This window comes from Maniola jurtina, chromosome 1 (assembly GCF_905333055.1).
Source record: "Maniola jurtina chromosome 1, ilManJurt1.1, whole genome shotgun sequence".
Taxonomy (NCBI): domain Eukaryota; kingdom Metazoa; phylum Arthropoda; class Insecta; order Lepidoptera; family Nymphalidae; genus Maniola; species Maniola jurtina.
In genome coordinates, this window is record NC_060029.1 from 1,201,064 (window position 1) to 1,223,344 (window position 22,281).

The 22,281-nt window shown below is 39.2% G+C and overlaps 1 protein-coding gene across 7 annotated transcripts in view; it reads left to right on the forward strand.

Moving 5' to 3' along the window:
- The first annotated feature begins 2,846 nt into the window (after positions 1 to 2,846).
- LOC123865578 (protein abrupt) overlaps positions 2,847 to 22,281 on the forward strand; it is a 30,885-nt gene continuing 11,450 nt past the window's right edge. Inside the window, exons 1-10 of one of the 7 annotated variants that reach the window (XM_045906741.1) lie at positions 3,095 to 3,471; positions 4,169 to 4,428; positions 11,927 to 12,087; positions 12,870 to 12,985; positions 13,614 to 13,755; positions 14,217 to 14,392; positions 16,222 to 16,354; positions 16,840 to 16,999; positions 17,749 to 17,793; positions 18,547 to 19,052. In XM_045906741.1, coding sequence (XP_045762697.1) covers positions 4,413 to 4,428; positions 11,927 to 12,087; positions 12,870 to 12,985; positions 13,614 to 13,755; positions 14,217 to 14,392; positions 16,222 to 16,354; positions 16,840 to 16,999; positions 17,749 to 17,793; positions 18,547 to 18,779 — 1,182 coding nt within the window. In that variant the 5' untranslated portion in view covers positions 3,095 to 3,471; positions 4,169 to 4,412 and the 3' untranslated portion in view covers positions 18,780 to 19,052. Of the gene's footprint in view, positions 2,968 to 3,094; positions 3,472 to 4,168; positions 4,429 to 11,926; positions 12,088 to 12,869; positions 12,986 to 13,613; positions 13,756 to 14,216; positions 14,393 to 16,215; positions 16,355 to 16,839; positions 17,000 to 17,748; positions 17,794 to 18,546; positions 19,053 to 22,281 lie in introns of those variants that run through there. The other 6 variants (XM_045906751.1, XM_045906707.1, XM_045906698.1 and 3 more) reach the window with 6 other exon arrangements.

Genomic DNA, 22,281 nt, shown 5'->3' on the forward strand with positions numbered 1-22,281 from the left:
AGTATCTACTTGCCCTTCTTGCTTTGGATTTGTATTGAGATAAACGCGTGGCCAACGCTGTGGCCAACGTGTGTTCTTTTAAAACGATAGTAAGAAGGTATATTACTGCAGCGGCCAGCAAAAGAGGCATTGTTGGACGGATGTCTAAATGTGGGCCGAGGCGAAGTCGAGGCACACAATCGAGTCGAGGAATAGAAGGAGGAAAAATTGAGCAATTGCGCTTTAGGTGATAAAAATACTACCCCAAAGATGAGATTGTTTTACTTATCAGTACCTACCCCTATTTTCTGCAAAATCTGCACCTAGGTACTTATTGAGAAAAATCTATTCAAAGTGATATACCAAACTCTAATTATATTAATATTCAAGATAAATATACTGAGAAATTTATATAATTGCACTTACACACCGAAACACGAAAAATAATGTATGCAGAAATTACTTAGAAATTAGGTAGAGGTTTCAACTTGAAAATCTATAGGTATTCACGATATTTTTTCAAAATCCTGCCACTTATAAATCACTTTGCACAAAATTATCGCTGAAACTGCAATAGGTAGATGATGAAAAGTGAGTTAGACCAAAAAAATCCCAATTTTTATTCTGATAATTTCTTGTAAAAATCACAAAAAGGGTACTTAGGTATATATAACTCGACTTAAATCACTCATCACAGGAGGTACAGACTGTTTCTTCGGTAAACAGTGCTTTTATATCTCTAGGAGCTGCACGCCACTGACTAGATGGTAAGTATGTACTGCAACAAGAGCGGTGCCCACTGTGCTGCCAAACCCAGGTCCTACGGCCCTGCTAAAGGTCCCACGGGAAAAATCCATTAGGTAGAGCCAGAGAGAGAGGTAGAAGTATAGAGGCATTTAGATTCGTACCTAAGTACTCTTCATTAACATCATCTCAACTCATCGCCAGACCACTAGGTAGGTACCTACAGTCAAACGCCGTAAGTCGTTTAGCTCTTTAATGATCATATTCGCGTGACACGGTTATGCACATGTGTTAGGTGTGTGGCGTGTTTGTAGAAAAAGGTCATAAGTGCGATAGATTTTTGATGCAATAGTTTCGCGGAATTGCTACTCGAATTCTGAGGCCGACCGTACCTGAGCAGTAGCACCTCTCAGAATGAGAACGGTTTTGGCCATAGTGTTTCACCACGCGGCCAAGATTGGCAGATGTCACACATCTTTGAGGGTTATGTAGAGGTCTCATGCATGCAGGTTTCTTCACGATGATTTCCTTCATCATTAAAGCAAGCGATATCTAGGTGCCTACCTAGTTCCTACGTCTTGATTGCTTTGAAGATGAAACACACATACATAGACCTACTTACGGCGTACCACATTCCTAACTCGAAAAGTTAGAGCTACGTGTAACAAACATTTTGAAATACGTGTACGTGTTTGAGCTACGTGTAACAAATGAACATGACAAAAAAGCTAGGATTTGATGCGCTCCAGCAATACACGGCGCTGCAATTGCTTGTATCCAGTATGGCATATTATTGTAAATTGTACATTTGAAAAGAGCAACCGCCGAGTTTCTTGCTGGTTCTTCTCGGTAGGAACAGCATTCCGAACCAGTGGTAGATTATTTTGACGATTCAAAAGCACTTGTAAAAGTTTAATTGAATAAAAATAATTTGAATTTGAATTTGAATTTGAAATAAGTACCAAAGTAGGTAGAGGCAAGGGTAGGTAGGTAAGTAGGTAGGTACCTACCTTGTATGGTAAACTTAAGTTGTCTCTATCATCCACCCTGCTATAAATTAAAAAAACATCTTCTAAATATAAAAAAACAAAAATCGGAAACACGTAAGTAGCAGACTAATAAAAACTCTCAATTTTTGTTATGCCTGTAATTTTACCGCCCTACATTGCGCTGCCTGAATTCGGAACGCACAAATTATTAGGTAACCTAAAAGTAGGTAGGCACCTAAGTAGGTACCTACTTAACGCAAAACATGTTCGGATTCACAAAAATTATCCGTGTGGCTAAGTATTTGTAATCCATGTTTAAAACATACAGATAATAATTATTATTTAATTTCAAGAAGTCAATAATTTCTTTGAACTTCTTGACCAAGTTAAATAAAATATGTTGAAAAAAGTTAACATTAATTTTAAAATGATAATTTTTTTATTTTTTTATTTTTAGGACTTTAGGATTTTACTTTTATGTCTAAGTATACTTAATAAGTACCTAACTATCTATTGTCAAATGTTTGTACCAAACTTCATTATTAAAATAAAAATAAATTTAATTGAACATTAAATAAACAATCAATTTTAGACATTAAGAAAGTTAAAAGAGAGGTAATAACTTGTTTAAATTAATAATTTTACCTAATTAATCATTTTAGTATATTTTTAAATATAAGTAGGTTAATACTATTATAAATAACAAGCAAACAAACAGGCGGGTAACCATAATAAAACGAATCATATTAAGCTTTTAAAACTTTATTTCTATCCTCACTAACAAAAATAATAAATTTAATAAATTTCAAAATCCGTGTCGGACGAAACGCGACGAACGTAAAAGCTTATTAGCGCAAGCAAAGTAGCGCTACAAATAACAAACGGCTTGCGCTTTCCATCAAAGCGCCACCGTGTCTCAACCCCGACACCACTACAGTACAGTTCGCGAGAGCTTTCATGCGAGTGTACTGTCCAGCGAGACGCGAGTAGCGAGTAGCGACTCGAAGCCAGCGCTCGAGCAGGGCGGCAGTGGGCGTGCAGGCTGCACTGCCCTGCCCCGCCCCCCTCGCCCGCGGACCCCCCGCAACCACCCCCGCTGTTTATTCTCGGCCGAGTGGCGGGGCGACAGTCGCCCGCGTGACGCGCAACGGACAGAACGCGCGTTCATCTCCCAAAAAACGTAAACACTCGGTGCATTCACACAAAACGTTCGTCTCCGGAAAAAAAATCGTCCCGCGAAATTTAGAAAAAAAAAGTACGAACGCGTCTAATAATTTAGGAAAAAAATGTGGCAGTGAAAAGCGATGGGATGGTAGAGAGGAAAATGCATCTCGCATTTCCCGGGTGGGAAAATGCAAGGCGCAGGTCGCGGGGGGAGGGCAGGGTGCAAGTGATGATGGACATCGTATTGATTTCTATCTGCCCGCTCCTCCCTTATTGTGCAGGGCGCGCCATCGATCGTTGCACCGGCCCTAAATTAACACCCTCGCGGTCACAGCGGCCCCGATGGCCGCGGCCGACGATTTTTGCGTTGAGTCCCAAGTGCTCGTGCGTGTAATGTGTTTTTAAATCTCATTGTCACCGGTCACGTGGATGTGTTTTTACGTGCTTGGATTGTTTCTCGTTGCGACATTAATTATTTATTAATCGACTATTAACTGTTAATATTGATTACCTAAATTACTGTTCAATTAGACATTGTATAAATAGGTGCAACTGCATTGTTTGTTTAATTGTGTTATGCAATTGAGTGCATTTGGTTTGTTTGCTCTTTAAATAATTTGTAAGTACTTAATTAATTGTTAGATTTTTATTTTACTAAAATCATTTTTTGGTTTTAAGTCATTATTTATTTTCTACATTTAAGTACATTATTGGTTTTTATTATAAGACTTAACAAACACCTACTTCATGTTAATTTTAGTTAAGTTACGATAATTTAAATAAATGGCATAAATAGCTAACACAGTTTTAGGAAAATATCTACATCTAACTTAGTAGGCACTAAAGTATCTACCTAGTTAGTTATACCAAAGTAGATAATTCTAATTAGAGAAGATATTAGAAATTAATGAAAGTAACTAACTGTTGCATTAAATTTATATAAATAAAATATTAAGTAAGTTTTTAGCGAATTTAATTTAGCAGATAATGTTTAAAAATATTTATTTATAAATTAGCAACTTACTTAAATTTTAATATCCCAAATGCGCCGAAAGAATCCAAGAACTCTATCTACAAACCGGATAAACTCAAAACACGTTTCCGTCCATAACGTACCTACCTACCTAACAATAACCACCAAAAATGCGAAACATCCCGTCGCTTTTCATCAAAATCTAAACATTTTTATTATTATCTTTTTAAATAGTTTTTAACATACTTATGTAAATATTTAAAATTTAAATTAATTACATACGTAAAACTCTACAACCTAAGTATAAAATTTATTTCAGAACTCAAACCAATACTCACAACATAAGCTTTAATAAAAAAAAAGAAACACAGACGCTCAAACGGAACGCGAGTCTGCGGACGCTGAAAAAAAAAGTAAAACGCATCAAAGATTAAATAAAGCACGGAGAAGTGACAATCGCAAAAGTGGCGACGCTAGGGGCTCGCGTGGAATGCGCGGGAGCGGATCTGTTTAGCGTGCGCGCACGCCCCGACAGCGCCGTGCCGCCCTCCGAGCAGCCGGCCATGGCGACCGAGACCGGTATGTATGTCTTCATTAATCACTTTGATTATCTGTTTTTCCCCGAATTAAAATATATTTTTCCCGAATTACTCACTTTGACAAATATTTTTTTTTCGCCATTTGCGACATGTACAAACTTCTTGGATTCCTAGGCAAGATCTTCAGAAAAACAATACCTAAAATAATTCTATCGGTCTTGCATAAAATAGGAAATGGTTGAACATACTCATTTGGACAAATATGTATTCTTTCGCAATTCTCGAAATGAACAATCTTCTTGGATTACTAGGCAAGATCTTCATAAAAACAATGCCTAAACAATTCAATCTGTCTTGCATAAAATAGGAAAAGATTGAACATTCTCATTTGGACAAACATGTAACTATTCTTTCGCCATTTGCGACTTGTACAAGCTTCTTAGATAACTAGGCAAGATCTTCAGAAAAGTAATACCTAGAACAATTCAATCCGTCTTGCATAAAATAGAAAAAATAGTTTAAAAAAAAAAAGGATATTAGCCAGGTTAAATGACTAATATTCCCCTTTCCTCTCCAACTAAGCGTCAGGTTTGTGCTAGGAGTAGGTACGACAATAGTGCAACGGGCGGGGATTGAACCGTCGACCTTTCGGTTTTCAGTCCACTTCTTTACCGGTTGAGCTATTGAGGCTTCTATAGTTGAACAACACTGCTCAAAATAACAGCAATAATATTTTAATCTGTTTAGTTGCGAACTTTTTCTTTCACGAAATTCCTCTAGACAGTAGGTACCTATCGTCTACAGCAATTTTAATCTTATTTGTTTTATTATGGAATGAGAAACATGTCTAGTTAAGTATAAAAGTAAGTAGGTAATAGGTATAGTAACAATATTTAAACAAACATTTAGTCGTACTTATAGGTACCTATTAATATTAGAACTCAAAAATGATGGCAGTAATTTTTTACGAAATTGGCATTGGCAAAAAAATCACATGCAGTTTAAAGAATGAAAAATAGTGCACAAATTCGAACCAAAATAGACTTTCTGAGCTACTTTGATTACCTAGGCTGCTAATTATACTTATATTCTGAAAGAAAGATTCTTATATTCAGTATATTATTTTCCAACTATTATAATATGCAATTGTTATTGGCTGTATTTCACTATTTCATACGTAAAATTACAATTATTAAACCACAACGTACTTATCTAAGCAATTTCTAAATGAAGAATCAAATCAGAACAGTAATTTTTTGGGAATGATTAATTTGTAGTTAAGTATTGTTCTATTTGTTTCAAATTTTTCATTATTACGTTTTCATATTTTTGCTGTTAGGATTTCTACAATAGATAGATCTATTTATAATAGTTGGATTTATTTATTTTCATTGAATTAGTACAATTATGTATTAGATCCGATATAACAGTTATTTTTTCTTTTGCTATACATATTAACTATTTTAGTTGCTAGTTTAGCTGTTCATTAACGATATGAAAAATATGGCTATTTTGCTGGATAATAATTTCTAATAATCGTTTGGTTCTGCTTTAGTTAAACTTATTAAATATCTACTCATTACAATCGTATCTTACTTTACGTCTTTTTTATCAACCTCAACTGAACTTATGAATTCGTTGTTGTCATTGAAATTAGATTTAGGTATCTACCTATGTCCACTTACTTACCAAATAAAAGACAGTCTAATAACAAATTTTAAGAACGCTTGTAGTTTAATTTTTTATGCTTGTAACATCCAATATTAATATTAAACTTTGAGTTTTATACATTTAGATGCTTTCTCATGAATCTGATTACTATACAAATTACAAACTACAGACCATAAATGACTATAATGAGTTTTTGATCATTTGAGTTAATTTACTGGTCTGAGATTTTACGGATATGGCTTTAGGTGTTTCGTAAATTCTTATCACAGGTGACGGTGCACATACTTACATAATATTTTCATTTGAATTTCAGTATCGAATAAATCAGCCAATCCTCTTACAAATTATATATTCTTACTTAACGATCGTATCTTGATGATAAAAGTGCCCACTACCACACCAATAAAGCTGTCAATATGTCGTAGACCAATAAAATCTTTCAGTATACTTTTTAGAATTATAATAACCTACTCCGGACATAAGTACATCTACTTACTTTACCTACCTAATTGAGAATTGTCTAGTCAAGTACTTCAACGCCAAATCATTAAAAAAAAACTAAAACGTTTAAGAAATTAATTAAAGTATCGACTAATTTGTGAGAATAGTCGATACTTTAATTAATTTCTTAAACTGGACCTTTTCAAGTAAAGATTTTTATATAAACCTGTGAGGATGATACTGCCACTGTCGGAATCAGAATGCCATAAGCCTACGTTGTCGTATTAGTTTACAAATTGCGAAAAACCAAATTAAATTTGAATTTCGCGGGCAGGCCGGTCTCATGCCCCTTAATGTCGTCTTCGTCGTCAACTGTCCGATGTCCAATGCTTTTTTTCTCTCTCTCGTCTGGCTTTACAAAGATTAGCTATAATGTCAAGTTTGTAGTTATTTGTAACAAGTTAGTTAAACTATACAAGTATGGACCCCGTCTGTGCCGGCGCTCGCCGTTACACGCACGTCACCCCCTTAGAGTGTTTTCCAATCAGTTTTAACAAAAAAAAAACACTCCAAAAAGGGAGAGCACGCCCGCCAGCTCACACCGACACAGACGAAGATGTCCAATACTAGACATACCTGTTTTGATTTTCACACGCCAATGTCTTGCACCCATCCAGCGGCTCCAGGTGACTCGTTTGATGTCGTCACTCCACTAAAATGGGCGATCGGCCTGCGCTTTCCGATTGCGAGCTCTCCATTCCAGCACTTTGGGGCCCAAACACCTGTACTTGTTTATTTTTTCTGCAGGGGAGGAAAAAATCCCTATACGGACTTCTGCCGGCTGACAGGGTGTGTCCGAACCTGTACTTGTAAGGATAAATAATTTTGCGAAAAATGTATGACAGGACATACAATTTAATTAGCAATGTTGCTTTTTGGTGAACCGTAAATGATCAAGTAAAAAAATTAAAAGACTAAGGATACGATGATGTAACTTTTACTTACGTACATACATAATGTATCCTATACACTCCTTAAAAAAAATCAAAAAATACATAAAAATCGACTTCAATAACTACAAACATATTCTGTAGTAAATTAAATTATTTTTTACCGTTTAGTGTTTGTGGTTATTGAAATCAGGGGTTTTTTGTTTTTTTTTTTTTTTTAATTAAACAATTTTTAGTGGCCCCACTGTATTAAGATATTATGCTATGTCTGGTTAAAAACCTACTGTTTACTAAGCTATTAGGTACACTGATCGTGAACAGGTATCCTACTATTATCCATTGAGGAGTTCTGTTTTCCACCTCCGAATATATTCATCAGATCTTCACCAAACTGTACCTAATGGGACCATTTCAGAAGTATGACCTACCAAACAAAAAAAGGATTATCAAAATCGGTTCACATTTGGCGGAAAAATCGCGTAACAAACATACAAAAAAATAAAATAAAAAAATAACGTGTAGTCGAATTATTGAGAAATTACATCTTTTTTTAAGTCGGTTAATAAAGCCTGTTATAGGTATGCAATCGAAACTGCGCGGAGCTCCTGCATCGCAAAAACTAAAAAAAAAATATCCGATCAAAAGCGATCACAAAATCAAAAGTATCGTGTTTATGGGCGTGCAAAAAGTGAAAATGCGTGATGACTCCTTGCCACTTTACAACGCGATACGCAATTGTTTACCAACAGAATCTATATGAGCGTAACCGGCCGTCACTCGCGCCTCGTACGTACATGAGTTCGTTGATATTCACCCCCCGCCCCCGCCCCTAGCCCGAGTCCTGGGATGATCTCCCAGGACGGGGGAGGGGGTACCAGTTTAATGACGTCGCTTTTATTTCAAGATTTGGTGTGATATTCGTCTCCTTCTGCAGAAATGTATTCTCTTTGCTCTTTGTCCCTTTTTTCAAGGCGTTCAGTAATTTTATTTAAGAAGCTTAAATATTATTTTTAATTCATCCAAAAAGAAGTTTAATTTTTCTATTTATTTAATAAAGTTAATTTTTAATTTTATTAAATAAATGGTATCTAAAATACCATTAATGTTATAGGAATCTACGTGTAATACCTTGTGCAGTTTAGGGTTACTTTTACTACTTAAGTACGTCATTTTTAAGTGAAACTTAGAATTCATTAAAAATATATCTATCTTTGTAATAAATATTATTTTAATCATTATTATCATTCATCATAATATAGGATATCATTTTATCCATTTAAACATAAACGAGCTAATTGTATTTAATTAAAATAGAAAAATACTGAAATAATAAAATTAAATTGGGAATTAATGTCACTGAATTTAGTGCATATCTATACCTAGGTAAAATGTAGACGAAGTTTTCTTGACAGACACGACAGACGGACGGACGGACAGACAGACAGACAACAAAGTGATCCTACTTATAAGGGTTCCGTTATTTCGTTTGAGGTATGGAACCCTAATAACATGACAAACATATAAATAGGTATATTTATTTTAACGCAGTCGTGGTATGCACGTCTGAAAGTGAAAACAAAAATAAAATACAAACAATATCATACGTCGCTCGGCGCGTCAGTAAATCAACGCGAACACCCTCGCAAGGGAGGGTTGAGGGATCATACATGAATGCGCCGTTCCCATTTACGGTAACATAAAACAATTATTAAGTAAGTATAGTCCGTTTTTAGGGTTCCGTACCTCAAAAGGAAAAACGGAACCTTTATAGGATCACTTTGTTGTCTGTCTGTCTGTCCGTCCGTCCGTCCGTCCGTCTGTCCGCCCGTCCGTCGTGTCTGTCAAGAAACCTATAGGGTACTTACTTCCCGTTGACCTAGAATCATGAAATCATCATTTAAATTAAAAAATAAATAAATGTGTTTTAACTTTTAAAGTAAGATAACTAACTATATCAAGTGGGGCATCATATGAAAGGGCTTTACCTGTACCTATATTCTAAAACAGATTTTTATTTATTTTTATGCATGATGGTTTTTGATTTATCGTGTAAAATGTCTGAAAAAATTACCCGAGTACGCAACCCTCAGTGCACACTCGGCCGGTTTTTTAAATTGTCATACCTAGATAGTTACGCATTTTCCCATAATACTACCCATGAGTAGGTAGGTGGGTACGAGTAAGTAGATAGGTACCTATAACTAATTGTCGTACGGGCAAAGTTCGTACCAATGACCTTTAGGAAAGATTCGAAACATATGAGACTAGCCTGGCTACAGACTATCACAAGTACCTTCTAGGAATAATTCAGATTGCGTATAAATTATTTATAAGTATACCTACCAAACAATTACAATTTCAAAAATGTCGCGACGAATTTTTTTCAACTGAAATTTTGCATGCGGGATATAAGCTACGTAAAAGGTCACCACGGTATATGCATGTGAAATGTGAAGGTGACATTATGTACCATACTGCGTTTGATATTTTAAGTACCTATTTGCTGATAGGTAAAGATAGCTAATTTTTTATCCACAAATCAAAACCTTAAAATGCCTGAACAGATTTGGACACTAGCTTTAATTGTTTTGAAAAAAATTCAACATGGCGGCTGCATGGCGCCATTTTCAAATATGTATTGTTTTTTACTTCGTACCTAGTTCGTTTATTGGCAAAGCAGACGTGTAATGGATACAATAGACAGACAGACTGAGAGATGGACAGGCAAATAAGTGATCCTATAAGGCTTCCTTTTTTCCTTTTGAGATACGGAACCCCAAAAAATGACCACCCGAGAGATGCTGGGGAGAGTGAGCTAGTTATGATAATTGGGCAAAGGATTTTTTATTCGACTGAATGCAATTTCCCAAAAACCGATAAAATATTAAATTACCTAACACATTATCTTATTAATGTGTCTAAGGTTGTTTATCAACATTAATTTCTCACGCTAACTTAGCCCCAAGAAATCACTTTCTAAGTTGATGGCCAAACAAATGAATGAGATGTAGAGATGAGAATCAATTAACGGCTGCGTCCGGGTTATAGATTTCTTGGGAGGATAACAATCCGGTGTTTGCCAACTACTAACTAGTCAAATCAGTATCTTTTTATCAGACGTCAGAACACAAGCGAGCTTCTATGAAATACTGGCAAGTGACGTCACAATGATTGGACGTACTTTTTTGGCATAATCGATAATTTGAAATGGTTATTACACTTAAAACTAACAAATTACGTGGATTTTACGTATTTTGGAAGACCCTCTATTTAATAATCACTGAGAAATAATTTATTTTTGACATAGGCGTATCGTATCGTGATTTTCACAATGCGATAATCGCAATTGTTGTGATTGGCGTAATGTTATGGTATTATTTCTGCAGCAGTGCATATTCAAATTCAAAATTCAAATTCAAATTATTTTTATTCAATTAAACTTTTACAAGTGCTTTTGAATCGTCAAAATAATCTACCACTGGTTCGGAATGTTGTTCCTACCGAGAAGAACCAGCAAGAAACTCGGCGGTTGCTCTTTTCAAATGTACAATTTACAATAATATGCCACATTTGCGAATAGTGAGAGAATGTCAAAACTGTGGAGGAGGTTAGGACCCACAAAAGCTGCTAAACGATGATGATGTGAGAAAGTACCTATCACGTCATAGTCAAACTGATTGCGATTTGCGATTATAACATAGACTGTACTTAGTATCCTATAGGTCGATTCCGGAAAACCTACATCAATGACTATTACAGTCGCAATTGTTGTGATCTGAATTTGTGTTATTCTTGGTGCAATAATGCATTGTAACCAATAGTGAACCAGCGTCAACCGATCAGAGTTGATTGCTATCGTGCCAATGTAGCTGTCATTTTACAGCTGTACCTACTCCACACCAATCGAGCCCTTGTGATTGTATCTATACTAATAAATAAAATTGGAGTGTCTGTCTGTAATTTCGAAATAACTACCACATATTAAGGTCATATGGTTATTTGAACGATACCATAACTGAATCACACGTTTTTAAAATTTTTGTCTGTCTGTCTGTGTGTCTGTCTGTCTATCTGTCTGTCTGTTTGAAAAGGCTAATCTTCGGAACGGCTGAACCGATTTTAACGGGATTTTCACATACAAGTAGAGGATTGACCAGGGTGTAACATAACCGATTTGCGTCATTTCTTTTTTAATCGATAGAGAAACTTTGCGACATTGTTTCATAAAAAATTTGGATTCCAACACCTCAATCCTGATGCTGCAGAGGTTCTGACCAATCCACGCGGGCGAAGCTGCGGGCATCAGCTAGTCTGTCATGAAATTCAATTAATTTAAAACTTAAGCTACAAGGGTTCCAAACGCGCCCTGAGGCTTGCACAATATGGCTCTATCAGTGACCTTGATTCTCCTGCGCATCTCCCCATTTCGGAGCATTTTGAGCAATAATAGTTGAAAGTAAATATTCTTCCTAACAGCTCGGTTGCACGCAGGCGGCGCCGCGGGCGAGCAGCAGTACTCGCTGCGCTGGAACGACTTCCACTCGGCCATGGTGTCGTCGTTCCGGCGCCTGCGCGACGAGGAGGACTTCGTGGACGTCACGCTGGCATGCGCCGGCGCCACCTTCACAGCGCACAAGGTAACTTTGTCCTACTGTACTTGCTTGGTATTGGCCGAGTCACAATCATCTTCATCGTCTAGATGGACGCTTGAGCCTTGGTATCCTCAATTCACCTAATATTGGGTCGGCTCTACCGATGCTAGCATTTTCCGGTACGATGAATGACGTTATTCCAGTTTCTTTGGGACCCCAATGCCCATCGGTCCTACAAACTTGCAATGACAACCATACGCTACTCTAATGAATTTGCGAAACCCATCAACGTCAGGTATTTCTTTATCCAGCTTTAAGAAGCTTTGAACTTTGAAAAGGAATAGATGTTGATAAAATAAACATACTAGGAAATAGTTGAGACACTCTTCTGCAATGTCACCTTCAGCACGGTTTCCAGTAGAGAGAAATGATGCAACAACGTGACGGAAGTCATATCATCAGGAAGCATGAAAGATCAGGTCGTGACCCCAAAAATTTTCCTGAACCGTGCAGTGCAGATTTCTTAACGTCATTTTCTTCTCCGTGAACTGCGTGAGAAAGCGTAAATATCGATTGAAAAACTTAGGATGGAATTGTGACCCCAAGTTCGTAACATTGGCTAACATTTTGATATTAGGACCGGAGTCTGGAGGTTCCTGCGTTACCTTTTCACTACCTAAACTAAGACGAATCTAAAACACCTCTCAGGTTTTAGTGCGAATCTAGGTCGACCTCCACCTAACCATGCCAGGTTATTGGTGTTCCATGTTAGATTGCACGCGTTCATCTAACAAAGCACTTTTTAAACAAAACCTTTTGTCCTATAGGTGGTGCTATCAGCCTGCAGTCCGTACTTCCGAAGATTATTGAAAGCGAACCCGTGCCAGCACCCCATTGTTATCCTGCGAGACGTTCACGACAAAGACATGGAAAGTTTACTAAGGTGGGTAGTTGCGTACATCTCAACATCTCACTTGACATTTGTGTTACTTCTATTACTGAACAATTTTATTCACTTCAATTTTGGTCACTTTGAAGCTAAAAAAACCGGCCAAGTGCGAGTCAGACTCGCGCACTGAGGATTCCGTACTCGGGTATTTTTTCCAACATTTTGCACGATAAATCAAAAACTACTTATTATACATAAAAATAAATAAAAATCTGTTTAAGAATGTACAGATAAAGTTTCATATGATACCCCACTCGGTATAGTTATCTTACTTTGAAAATTGAAACACTTACTTTTATTTTGAATGATGTAACCACAAATTCGCGGTTTTCAGATTTATTCCTGTACTTGTGCTATAAGACCTACCTACCTGCCAAATTTCATGACTCTAGGTCAACTGGAAGTACCCTCTAAGTAGGTTTTCTTGACAGACACAACGGACGGACGGACGAACAAAGTGATTCTATAAGGATTCCGTTTTTCCTTTTGAGGTACGGAAACCTAAAAAATAAAATTAAAAAAGCTTGGAGATTGCCGCTATCCGTAACGTACAAATGAGTATTTTTTTAGTTTGAGCTTTGTCCTGTCTGTTGAATCTCTACATAGCCATACTTGTCCCCAGGTTCATGTACCAGGGCGAGGTCCACATAGGCCAAGAGCAGTTAAAAGAGTTCCTAAGAGCGGCGCAGCTGCTGCAGGTCCGAGGGTTGACGGACGTTCCTCCACCGGCACCGCTGCCGACGCTGGACCAGAAGGCTTCACCAGTAAGCGTAACTACCTACCAAGTTGCCATACACCTTTCAAATTCAGCTTCATTTTTCAATTTAGGTTTTCCTTACGACGATGGAAATGGGTAGTTTCACTACGCGTATTGTTGCCCATTAGTGAGACCGAGTACAGTTTTGCTTCTGCCGGTTGTTCCACGTCCTCTCCAGACTTTTTAACACAGCTCTTTTCATGCCTTGTACTTGTTAAAATAACAAATACCTAGGATTAGATTTCGCTGCTATACGTGATTCATCAAATATTAATCATGGAAAGATCGTCATATGAAACTCCGAAGCATGAGGACATCATGGAGTCCAACATTATTACGCTGCCCCCCATACCCAGTTTTGGTAATTTTTCATAAGGATGAAGTCGATAAACTTGCAGCAGTATAAGATTCCTTTAAAAGACACTTTAAGCAGCTTGCCAGCCCATTCATCAGAACTTCTCCCCCCAGTCAGCATCATCATGGACAGAGACGGGCAGCGGAGGGTCCCGCGAGGGTCGGGAGCCGCAGCCGCGCGAGGGCCGCCGCACTCGCCGCCCCGACGAGGGCGCCCCCTGCACCCCGCCGCCCAAGCGCGCGCGCTCCTCAGACCTCTACCAGGCGCAGATGAAGACCAGGTATGGGAGGTACTAGTGTGTCGTCTTCTTAGCATAGGACGGATATGAGTGAAGGATTCTCCTGAGGCGTTAAATAGCAGATGAAAGTTTTTCATTTTTCAAGTTATATTAAAAAAATTGATATTTGGGTTAGCAAGTGTTAGCAATCTACGTTTTTCAGGATTTTTCGAAATTCCATTACTTAACCGTCAAAAAGTCCGCTCGGGCAAAGCTAGGATTGTTCTATAGCTAATCCAGACTAACATCTACGCACTACAGACTAGCTGTCACGCTGAACCCTAGACTTGACCAAAAAATTCAGGATTATTTCTTATATTAGTTCAAGTTCGAGAATTTACGTTTTAGGGAAATCCACATGTCTTATCCGGATAGGTACTTACATCTAAAAGCATCTTCGAAAAATTCAAATGAAAATGTTCAACGTAATTTCGTAAGTGTTACAAATACTTACCTTAATTTCCCTGAGTTAGGGTTATGAGTCATGTGTAATCCGTGCTAAGAATCCTACACTCAGGAAATTCTTACACGCAACCATTGACATCTGCCCTCACGAAACCTGGCGAGTGCGAAAATAACACCATTTACAATGAGCTTATGACAGAATCCAAACTAATAAATACCGGCCAAGTGCGAGTCAGACTCGCGCACCGAGAGTTCCGTACTCTGGTGTTTTTTCCGACATTTTGCACGATAAATCAAAAACTATTTATGCACAAAAATAAATAAAAATTCAGAATGTACAGGTAAAGCCCTTCATATTATGATACCCCACTTGGTAGGTATATTAATTTTACTTTTAAAATACTAATTATTTACTTATGAACATATTTTAGTTTTCTTTTTGCGATGTACCTAACCACAAATTTACAGATTCCAGATTTTCCCCCTTACGTGTGCTACCTACCTAACTACCTGCCAAATTTCATGATTCTAGGTCAACGGGAAGCACCATATAGGTTTTATTGACAGAAACGACAGACGGACAGACAGACATACAAAGTGATCCTATTCCGTTCGTAAGGGTTCCGTTTTTCCTTTTGAGGTACGGAACCCTAAAAGTGTGAAAAGAAAAGGTGTATGTCTGTCTATTACTTTTTGCATATCAACCCCGGCCTTAGTTCGGAACACAGACAGCTTGCATCCTGGAGACGGACATAAGTTAAGTAGGTACTTTTCAACTCAGGAAACAAAGGGTTCCCACGACTTTTTTGAAAGACCTGAATCCTGCATCATAACAAATCACCCCCCAGTCCTACGGTTACCTTCTTCACAAGTTTTAAATACAATTCATAACGGTACAATTGAATACGAAAGAATATCCATCTATTTTAAGACGAGACCAAAAAATTTGATTTTTGTTAAGCGTGGCGTCATCGCAACGGTAAACTAATTGCTAGAGTCCATTTAAAGGAAATAATTTGGTAATAAAATGGCCATTTCCATATTGTAGCAGATACGTACAATTATTTAGCTAGCTCTATGTTTAGGCATCTTTCGTAATGGTGTATGTGCAAATTGCCTTGCTGAATCGGTAATGGTGCAGAAAATTATACTTTCTGTGAACAAATTTGTACGGGAGCAAGCGACAGGCTTTCGACCATTGCAGATGTTCCCCCCTCCCCCTCCTCATCTCCTCCCCCAGCTTCATACAAATACCATCCATTAAAACTTACCAGAACGAAATAAAGTTTAGAACTGGTAGGAAAAACATTATTCTCAGCTTTTTCCATCGAAGACTTGAGTCTGATTTAGCTGCCCACTCCTCTCCTAAGTCATGACCTTTTCTGGGAACTTTTAATTTTGTTGTTACTTATAGAAGGTTCATTTTACTGGTGTAGGACGGAGCAACTGTTGGCGGTGCAAGGCGCGAGCCCGGAGCGACTGGGCACCAACGGCCACGAGCTGGCTCTGTTCAGCCAGGCGCTGGAGACTGCACAAAACCCGCACCTCACCGGCGTGTCCAATCATCTGGTAAGATTTATCAAACATACCTGATACATAAGCCTCGCTTTTGAAGCTAAATGTCCTTGGTATCACTTTGCTGAAAAGTGTTTGACATGTTCGGCATATCTTCGATCTAAGGTGTTTTGGGTTTTCCATCCTCTCTGGATATTGTCTCCCCTATACCCTAATATAGACAGGTTACCATATTTCATCATCGTTGGCATTTGGGCACTCTACCTACCCTCGTAGTTTGACAGCTAGAACGTAATTGCCTATGATTGTGACACTCTGTTACTATTGGCTGCTGTGCATTGTTGCAACAAGAATATTATACCTAATAAATTGAACCATTTACAACTATTGAGTTATAGCATTGATTGATGCAGTTTCTCGGTAATTGACTAGCAGAATTCGAGAAGTACATAATCTTGTTCGATGGTACGGCACCCTTCGTGTGCCAGTCCGATTCGCACTTGGCCGGTTTTTTGTCTTATTCGGTGTCTTATTCACAGTCAGGTGACGGCGACGAGTCTTCGTCGGACGCGGGCGCGAGCGACACAGAAGGCGAGAACAGAGCCAAGCAGGAACCTGTGGATTATGACGATCCCAGCACCATGGCCAATACCAACGGCGCTCTCCCGCCTAACTTCCCGGGGCTACTCAACTTGCCAGGTGGGTAACGTATCTGCAAATATTTGATCAAATACTTTGGCAAGCATGATCCCACTTCTGATGTTTTCCATTTTGTTTTTAAATAGATATAGGTAAATACCAAGCAGAAAAATCAGACAGATATTACATGATTACTGCAGCTGTTCAATGTTCATGCACATTTGCAGCACCAGAGGGACTGCAAATGCATTGCTGACTTTTCAGAAATTTGTTGATTCGCCCCTTGAGTAACCCCATGTTCTTCTCGGTTCTTCTCGGTAGGAACGGCATTCCGAACCAGTGGCAGATTGTTTTGACGATTCAAAAGCACTTGTAAAAGTTTATTTGAATAAAAATATTTTGAATTTTGAATTTTTGAATTTTGTTCATATCTAATGAAAACACCACCGAAGGAAGTTGCTTTCTCAATTTATATGATCGTTGAAAAAGATCTGGCATAACGAGTGGTCGAAATGCACCAGGCACCCAGGTGGTGAAGGTGGAATTGCTGTCGGTGGCGTGCGGTATGGTAGTAGAAAATAGAGGGTGGAATAAGGTCAAATAACTCCACAGAAAATTTATAGAATTTCAGACCAATCATTAAACTGGACGGAGCTGCATATTTAAGTTTATCATAGAAAAAAATGAATGGATATGCATTTTGAAGCTCTCACTCCGCCGAGTGGAATAATTGATCCGAGATCAGCTGACCTTTATTGTTATAGCTTTTTTTGGATGATATAGGTTAACATGTCGAATAAATTTCCCAGGATTTCCCGGCTTGCCAGGACCTTCAGGAATCCCAGACAATTTCGGTAAGTAGCCCCTTTCATTGCACTAACATACCAAAGTGACTCAGTAATGATTTATTGTATTCAAAGATACCAATGCAATTAGATTTGACCAGAACAAATAATTAATTTGTGATCAAACAATCTTAATGCTTTTTATGCGCTCAATTGCGATCAGGGTGTCATTAATTGTTCATTACTGAGTCATGTTGCACGTTCTCAACGACACTAACAAGTAAATAACAAGTATGTTACTGATGTCCATTATCGAAATGCACCGTTAGATTGACCGAGAAATTCCACAAATTAAGAATTTAGGCGTTAAAGCAACAATGGAAGTTAGTTTGATAGAAACAGTAGTTTCGTGCGGGTCGAAAGTGAAGTCATAATGCGCGCTAGAGCGGACGAGTCAGGCGTGCGCGTAGAGTAGTTGCTGACAGTCGTCGTCTGCCCAGGAGGCGGCTGGGCGGGGGGCGGCGAGGCGGAGGCGGCCGAGGCCGGCAAGCCCGCGTGTCCCGCGTGCGGCAAACTCTACAGCAACAACAGCAACCTCAAGCAGCACATCCTCAACGTGCACGCGGCGCGCGCGCTCACCCACGCCTGCCCCGTCTGCGGCAAGGCCTTCAAGACGCGCCAGTACATGCAGATCCACATGAACTCCATCCACGGCGTGAAGCAGCGCCGCCGCGACGCCGCGCCCGCCCCGCCCGCCCCCCTCGACCGCGACCGATACACTCACAGTAGCTAAATGTTCTAACCGCCGCCTCTGTGTTACAGGGGCGGCTCTGGCGGGCGGGGCGGCGATGGGCTACCGGCCGCAGTGTCCGCTGTGCGGCCGCGTCTACTCCTCGACCTCCAACCTGCGCCAGCATATGCTGAACGTGCACTCGCAGACCGACCGCGACCAGTGGTTCCCGTGCCAGCACTGCGGCAAGAAGTGCAAAACCAAGCACTACCTCATCAACCACCAGCTGCAAGCGCACGGCATCCGCCAGCGCCAGGCCTCGTAGAGGCGGCGCGCGCCCTGTCCGCCCGCCGCCGCCTGGTGGTGAACTCTTACCGATATACTATATCCGACATATTTTTAGACCGTTTATTATGATTACGATCGTTAGACGCCGATCGTCGGATTTGCCAACCGTTTATCGTTGAGTAATTTGGTGCTGTCGGCATTGCAGATGCCGCGGCGCGGGACGCGTTGGCAAAGCCGGCGATAGGCGAATTCGTCGAGAACGAAGGCGGGAGCGAGTTGCTAAAGTACCTGGAGGGGCGAGGGGGTGGCGAGGGGGAGCGGCTGCAGTGCCCGCTGTGCTTCGCGCCGCTGGCGTCGCTGGCGGCGGCGCGGCGCCACCTGGAGGCGCACTACCCGCGCGACAGCCCCGTGTGCCCCGTGGCGAGCTGCGCGCGCTACTTCGCGCACCCCAACTCCGTGCGCAACCACATGCGCATCAAGCACCGCCGCCAGTGGGAGAAGATGAAAACGCTCAAATGGAGCTGCGGCTGGGCAAACTAGTCGCGTGAATCTGCGGAAAGCGCGCAACTCGTTCCTATATCTCGGCTAAAGTAGCTAAAAACGGCTGTGAACCGGAACTATCGGGCTCCGACAGGGGGGCTTTTGGGAGCCCAAAAAACGATGATCTCCACGATGCATTTTCATATTCAGCAGTAATGTTCGTACGTAAACGATGTATAAACTATTAAACCAGTAGAGTAAATCGACTGAAAATTATTTTTGTAGTAGTATAGACTGATATTATTTAAGTATATTAACTTAGGGTGCACTGTAGCTTCCCGGGGATGGCCTAGCTTCCGAAAGTTCCATATTTGATGTGTCGTACTATGGGTGTACCTTCTATTGCGTCCTCGGGTGCTACAGTGCAGGCTCGGTGTTAGTTTTGTAAAGCGCATTATGACTTGTGATGATTGGTGCCATTGATAGATTACGAAGTGCAACTAGTGAGAAGACCATTCCTTACTTCCCGAATGTGTCTCCAACTTCCATTGTTGCTTCGAACTTGTGTTTTGTGTATGTCTGTCGTTACGTTCCTAGTTCTCGTGTCCTGATGTTACTATACCATAATTATTAATATTATTGCCTACTTTTAAGTTGAGGGGGAATTTACAGAGAAGGCAGGGGTGTGGCTGGATCATGATCTGTTTATAAAAATAGCAAACTCTTTGCCCGTGTTCATTGGACGATTGCTTCTGCCTCAGACAATGCTGTCGATCATAAATGATGGTTGCCGAGAAAAAAAAAATTAGTTATCCATATATTTATTCAGTAATCACACTAATATTATAAAGGCGAAAGTTTGTATATGTGTGTGTATGTTTGTTACTCCTTCACGCAAAAACTACTGAACGGATTTGGCTGAAATTTGGAATGTAGGTAGATATTATCCTGGATTAGCACATAGGCTACTTTTTATCCCGGAAAATCAAAGAGTTCCCACGGGATTTTGGAAAACTTAAATCCACGCGCGGGCATAAGCTAGTTTCTTCATAATCGTCATCGCATTAGACTGTAGGTAATCCGTCAGTCACAACTCACAGGAGTGTCTGTGGCAGCAGGTCCTGTTGTCTTATGGACGCCTTACATACTTAATATGGGTACGTGTGAATGTTTTTTTTTCTAATTTCAAGATAGGCTTGCCTTCATCAAGCCTTTGTAAAGAGCAACTAGAGCGCGTTTGCCTAGAAGATGCCTATCCACTCTTGTCTTGAAGGTAGTTAAGGTTTGGAACCACGGACGCCAAAAGGAGACGCCTTAGTAATTCTTATGAAAAACGTTGAGCAAAAACATTTCGTACGAATAGATTGACTGTCGACAGCATAAGTATGCCAACGCTCACGGTTTCTCGTTATTCTGGAGGAATAAGGTTTCTGAGCTCACTCTCCAAAGTTTCTGAGCACACTCTCCAAAGTATATCCGATATTTCCGTCAGATCACGATCCAGCCACTTCTCTGCACTCCCTGGTAGTTCCCTACATAACTGTGTTTTATTATTACAGGAATCAATGTCTGCAAAATAACATGTGAACGCACAAATTTCTTTGAGATCATTTTTGGTATAATTTGTGATTTAGGTGTTGTTATCAGGACATTCTTGCCCCATTCCTCGTGGCAGTATGGGGTACAAAGGTTATACTAAAATTTTTGAAAACATTATAGAATAGTTAAGTATACCTACAGGTTTTTGTTTCATGATAGAGCAAGAGACTAGAAGAAACTGGTAGAGGATTGACGCGTGCTAGAACCATAATTTGATCTATGTGATGGAACATAAAATATTTGGACTTGATTTTTTAAAGCAGAATTTGTAGAGCCAAAGTCACTATGCAAGACGTCTCTTGGTCTATATAAAATTATGAATTATGATAGCTCGAAATAAAGTCTAATTTGGCATAAATTGACAAATCAGTTGTTAATAATGAGAAATATCAAAAGCAGTGGCCGTACTGTTCACAATTTTCTACGGGAAAGGACAGCAGGACTATAAGTCTAGTCAAATTAATTTAGTTTTATGTACTACCCACAATTTGAAAATAATTGTCAAACTATCGCCGAATTAGCCCTATTTCAAAATAGTACCAGACTTGATAAAGTGCCTAGAAAAATATAAACCTTTGTACCCCAGCCTGCACATTGTATTTGTATGTGTATATTTTCGACCATAGATAAGACAATACGAAATAGATTTTAATGAAATCGAATGCCTTTAAAACGCAATAGTTGATACGTTCACAATAAATAGGGTTTATTTTTTAAAAATTCCTTTAGCCCTGTAGGCAGAGAGCACAATCTAAAACATATCTAGTCATAGTAGGGACATACGAAAAAATGGGCCAAGAGCTCGTGGAAAATTTTGAGGAGCTAATTGATAGAATCTGAAAGTTTGTCCGTAGGTAAATACCGGCAACCAAATTAAACTATGCATTGTAGATGACTTTTAGGTCTCTACAGGGGACCGAAGGGAGCACGACGGGATTTTTACCGTGAGAGAGCACGCAATTGGTCGTTTAGTCGGTCTTTGTTGCCCGCGATGCGCCAACATTCTTCCTAGTTAGTTTTTCTCTTTAATCCCGTTTAAGTCTCAATTTGATCAGTTACCTCATCAAAAATTTCCACCGGCTCTTCGGCTAAAAGACGGGAGGGATTTATTGTATATAATATGCTATTTCCATTCGCATATATTTTCATAGAGATAAGGGAAATATCTACACGATATAATACTAATAATAATATACGTAATAATATACATATATATTTTTATGAAAAACGTAATTTAGATGCCTAATAGAATATATACTGAACATATAGGTACCTATCTAACAAAACATATGTATAGACTTACATAAAAATAATTTTACCTCATTTGCTTTTTTTTCTTCGTATCGAGACCATAGTTATTTATTTTTATTTCTATTGTAACTTAACATCTTTAGAAAATATCAACGTTATTTTTTTACTTTATATTTTTCTTCGTATTTTTAACTTCAAAATATTATCTT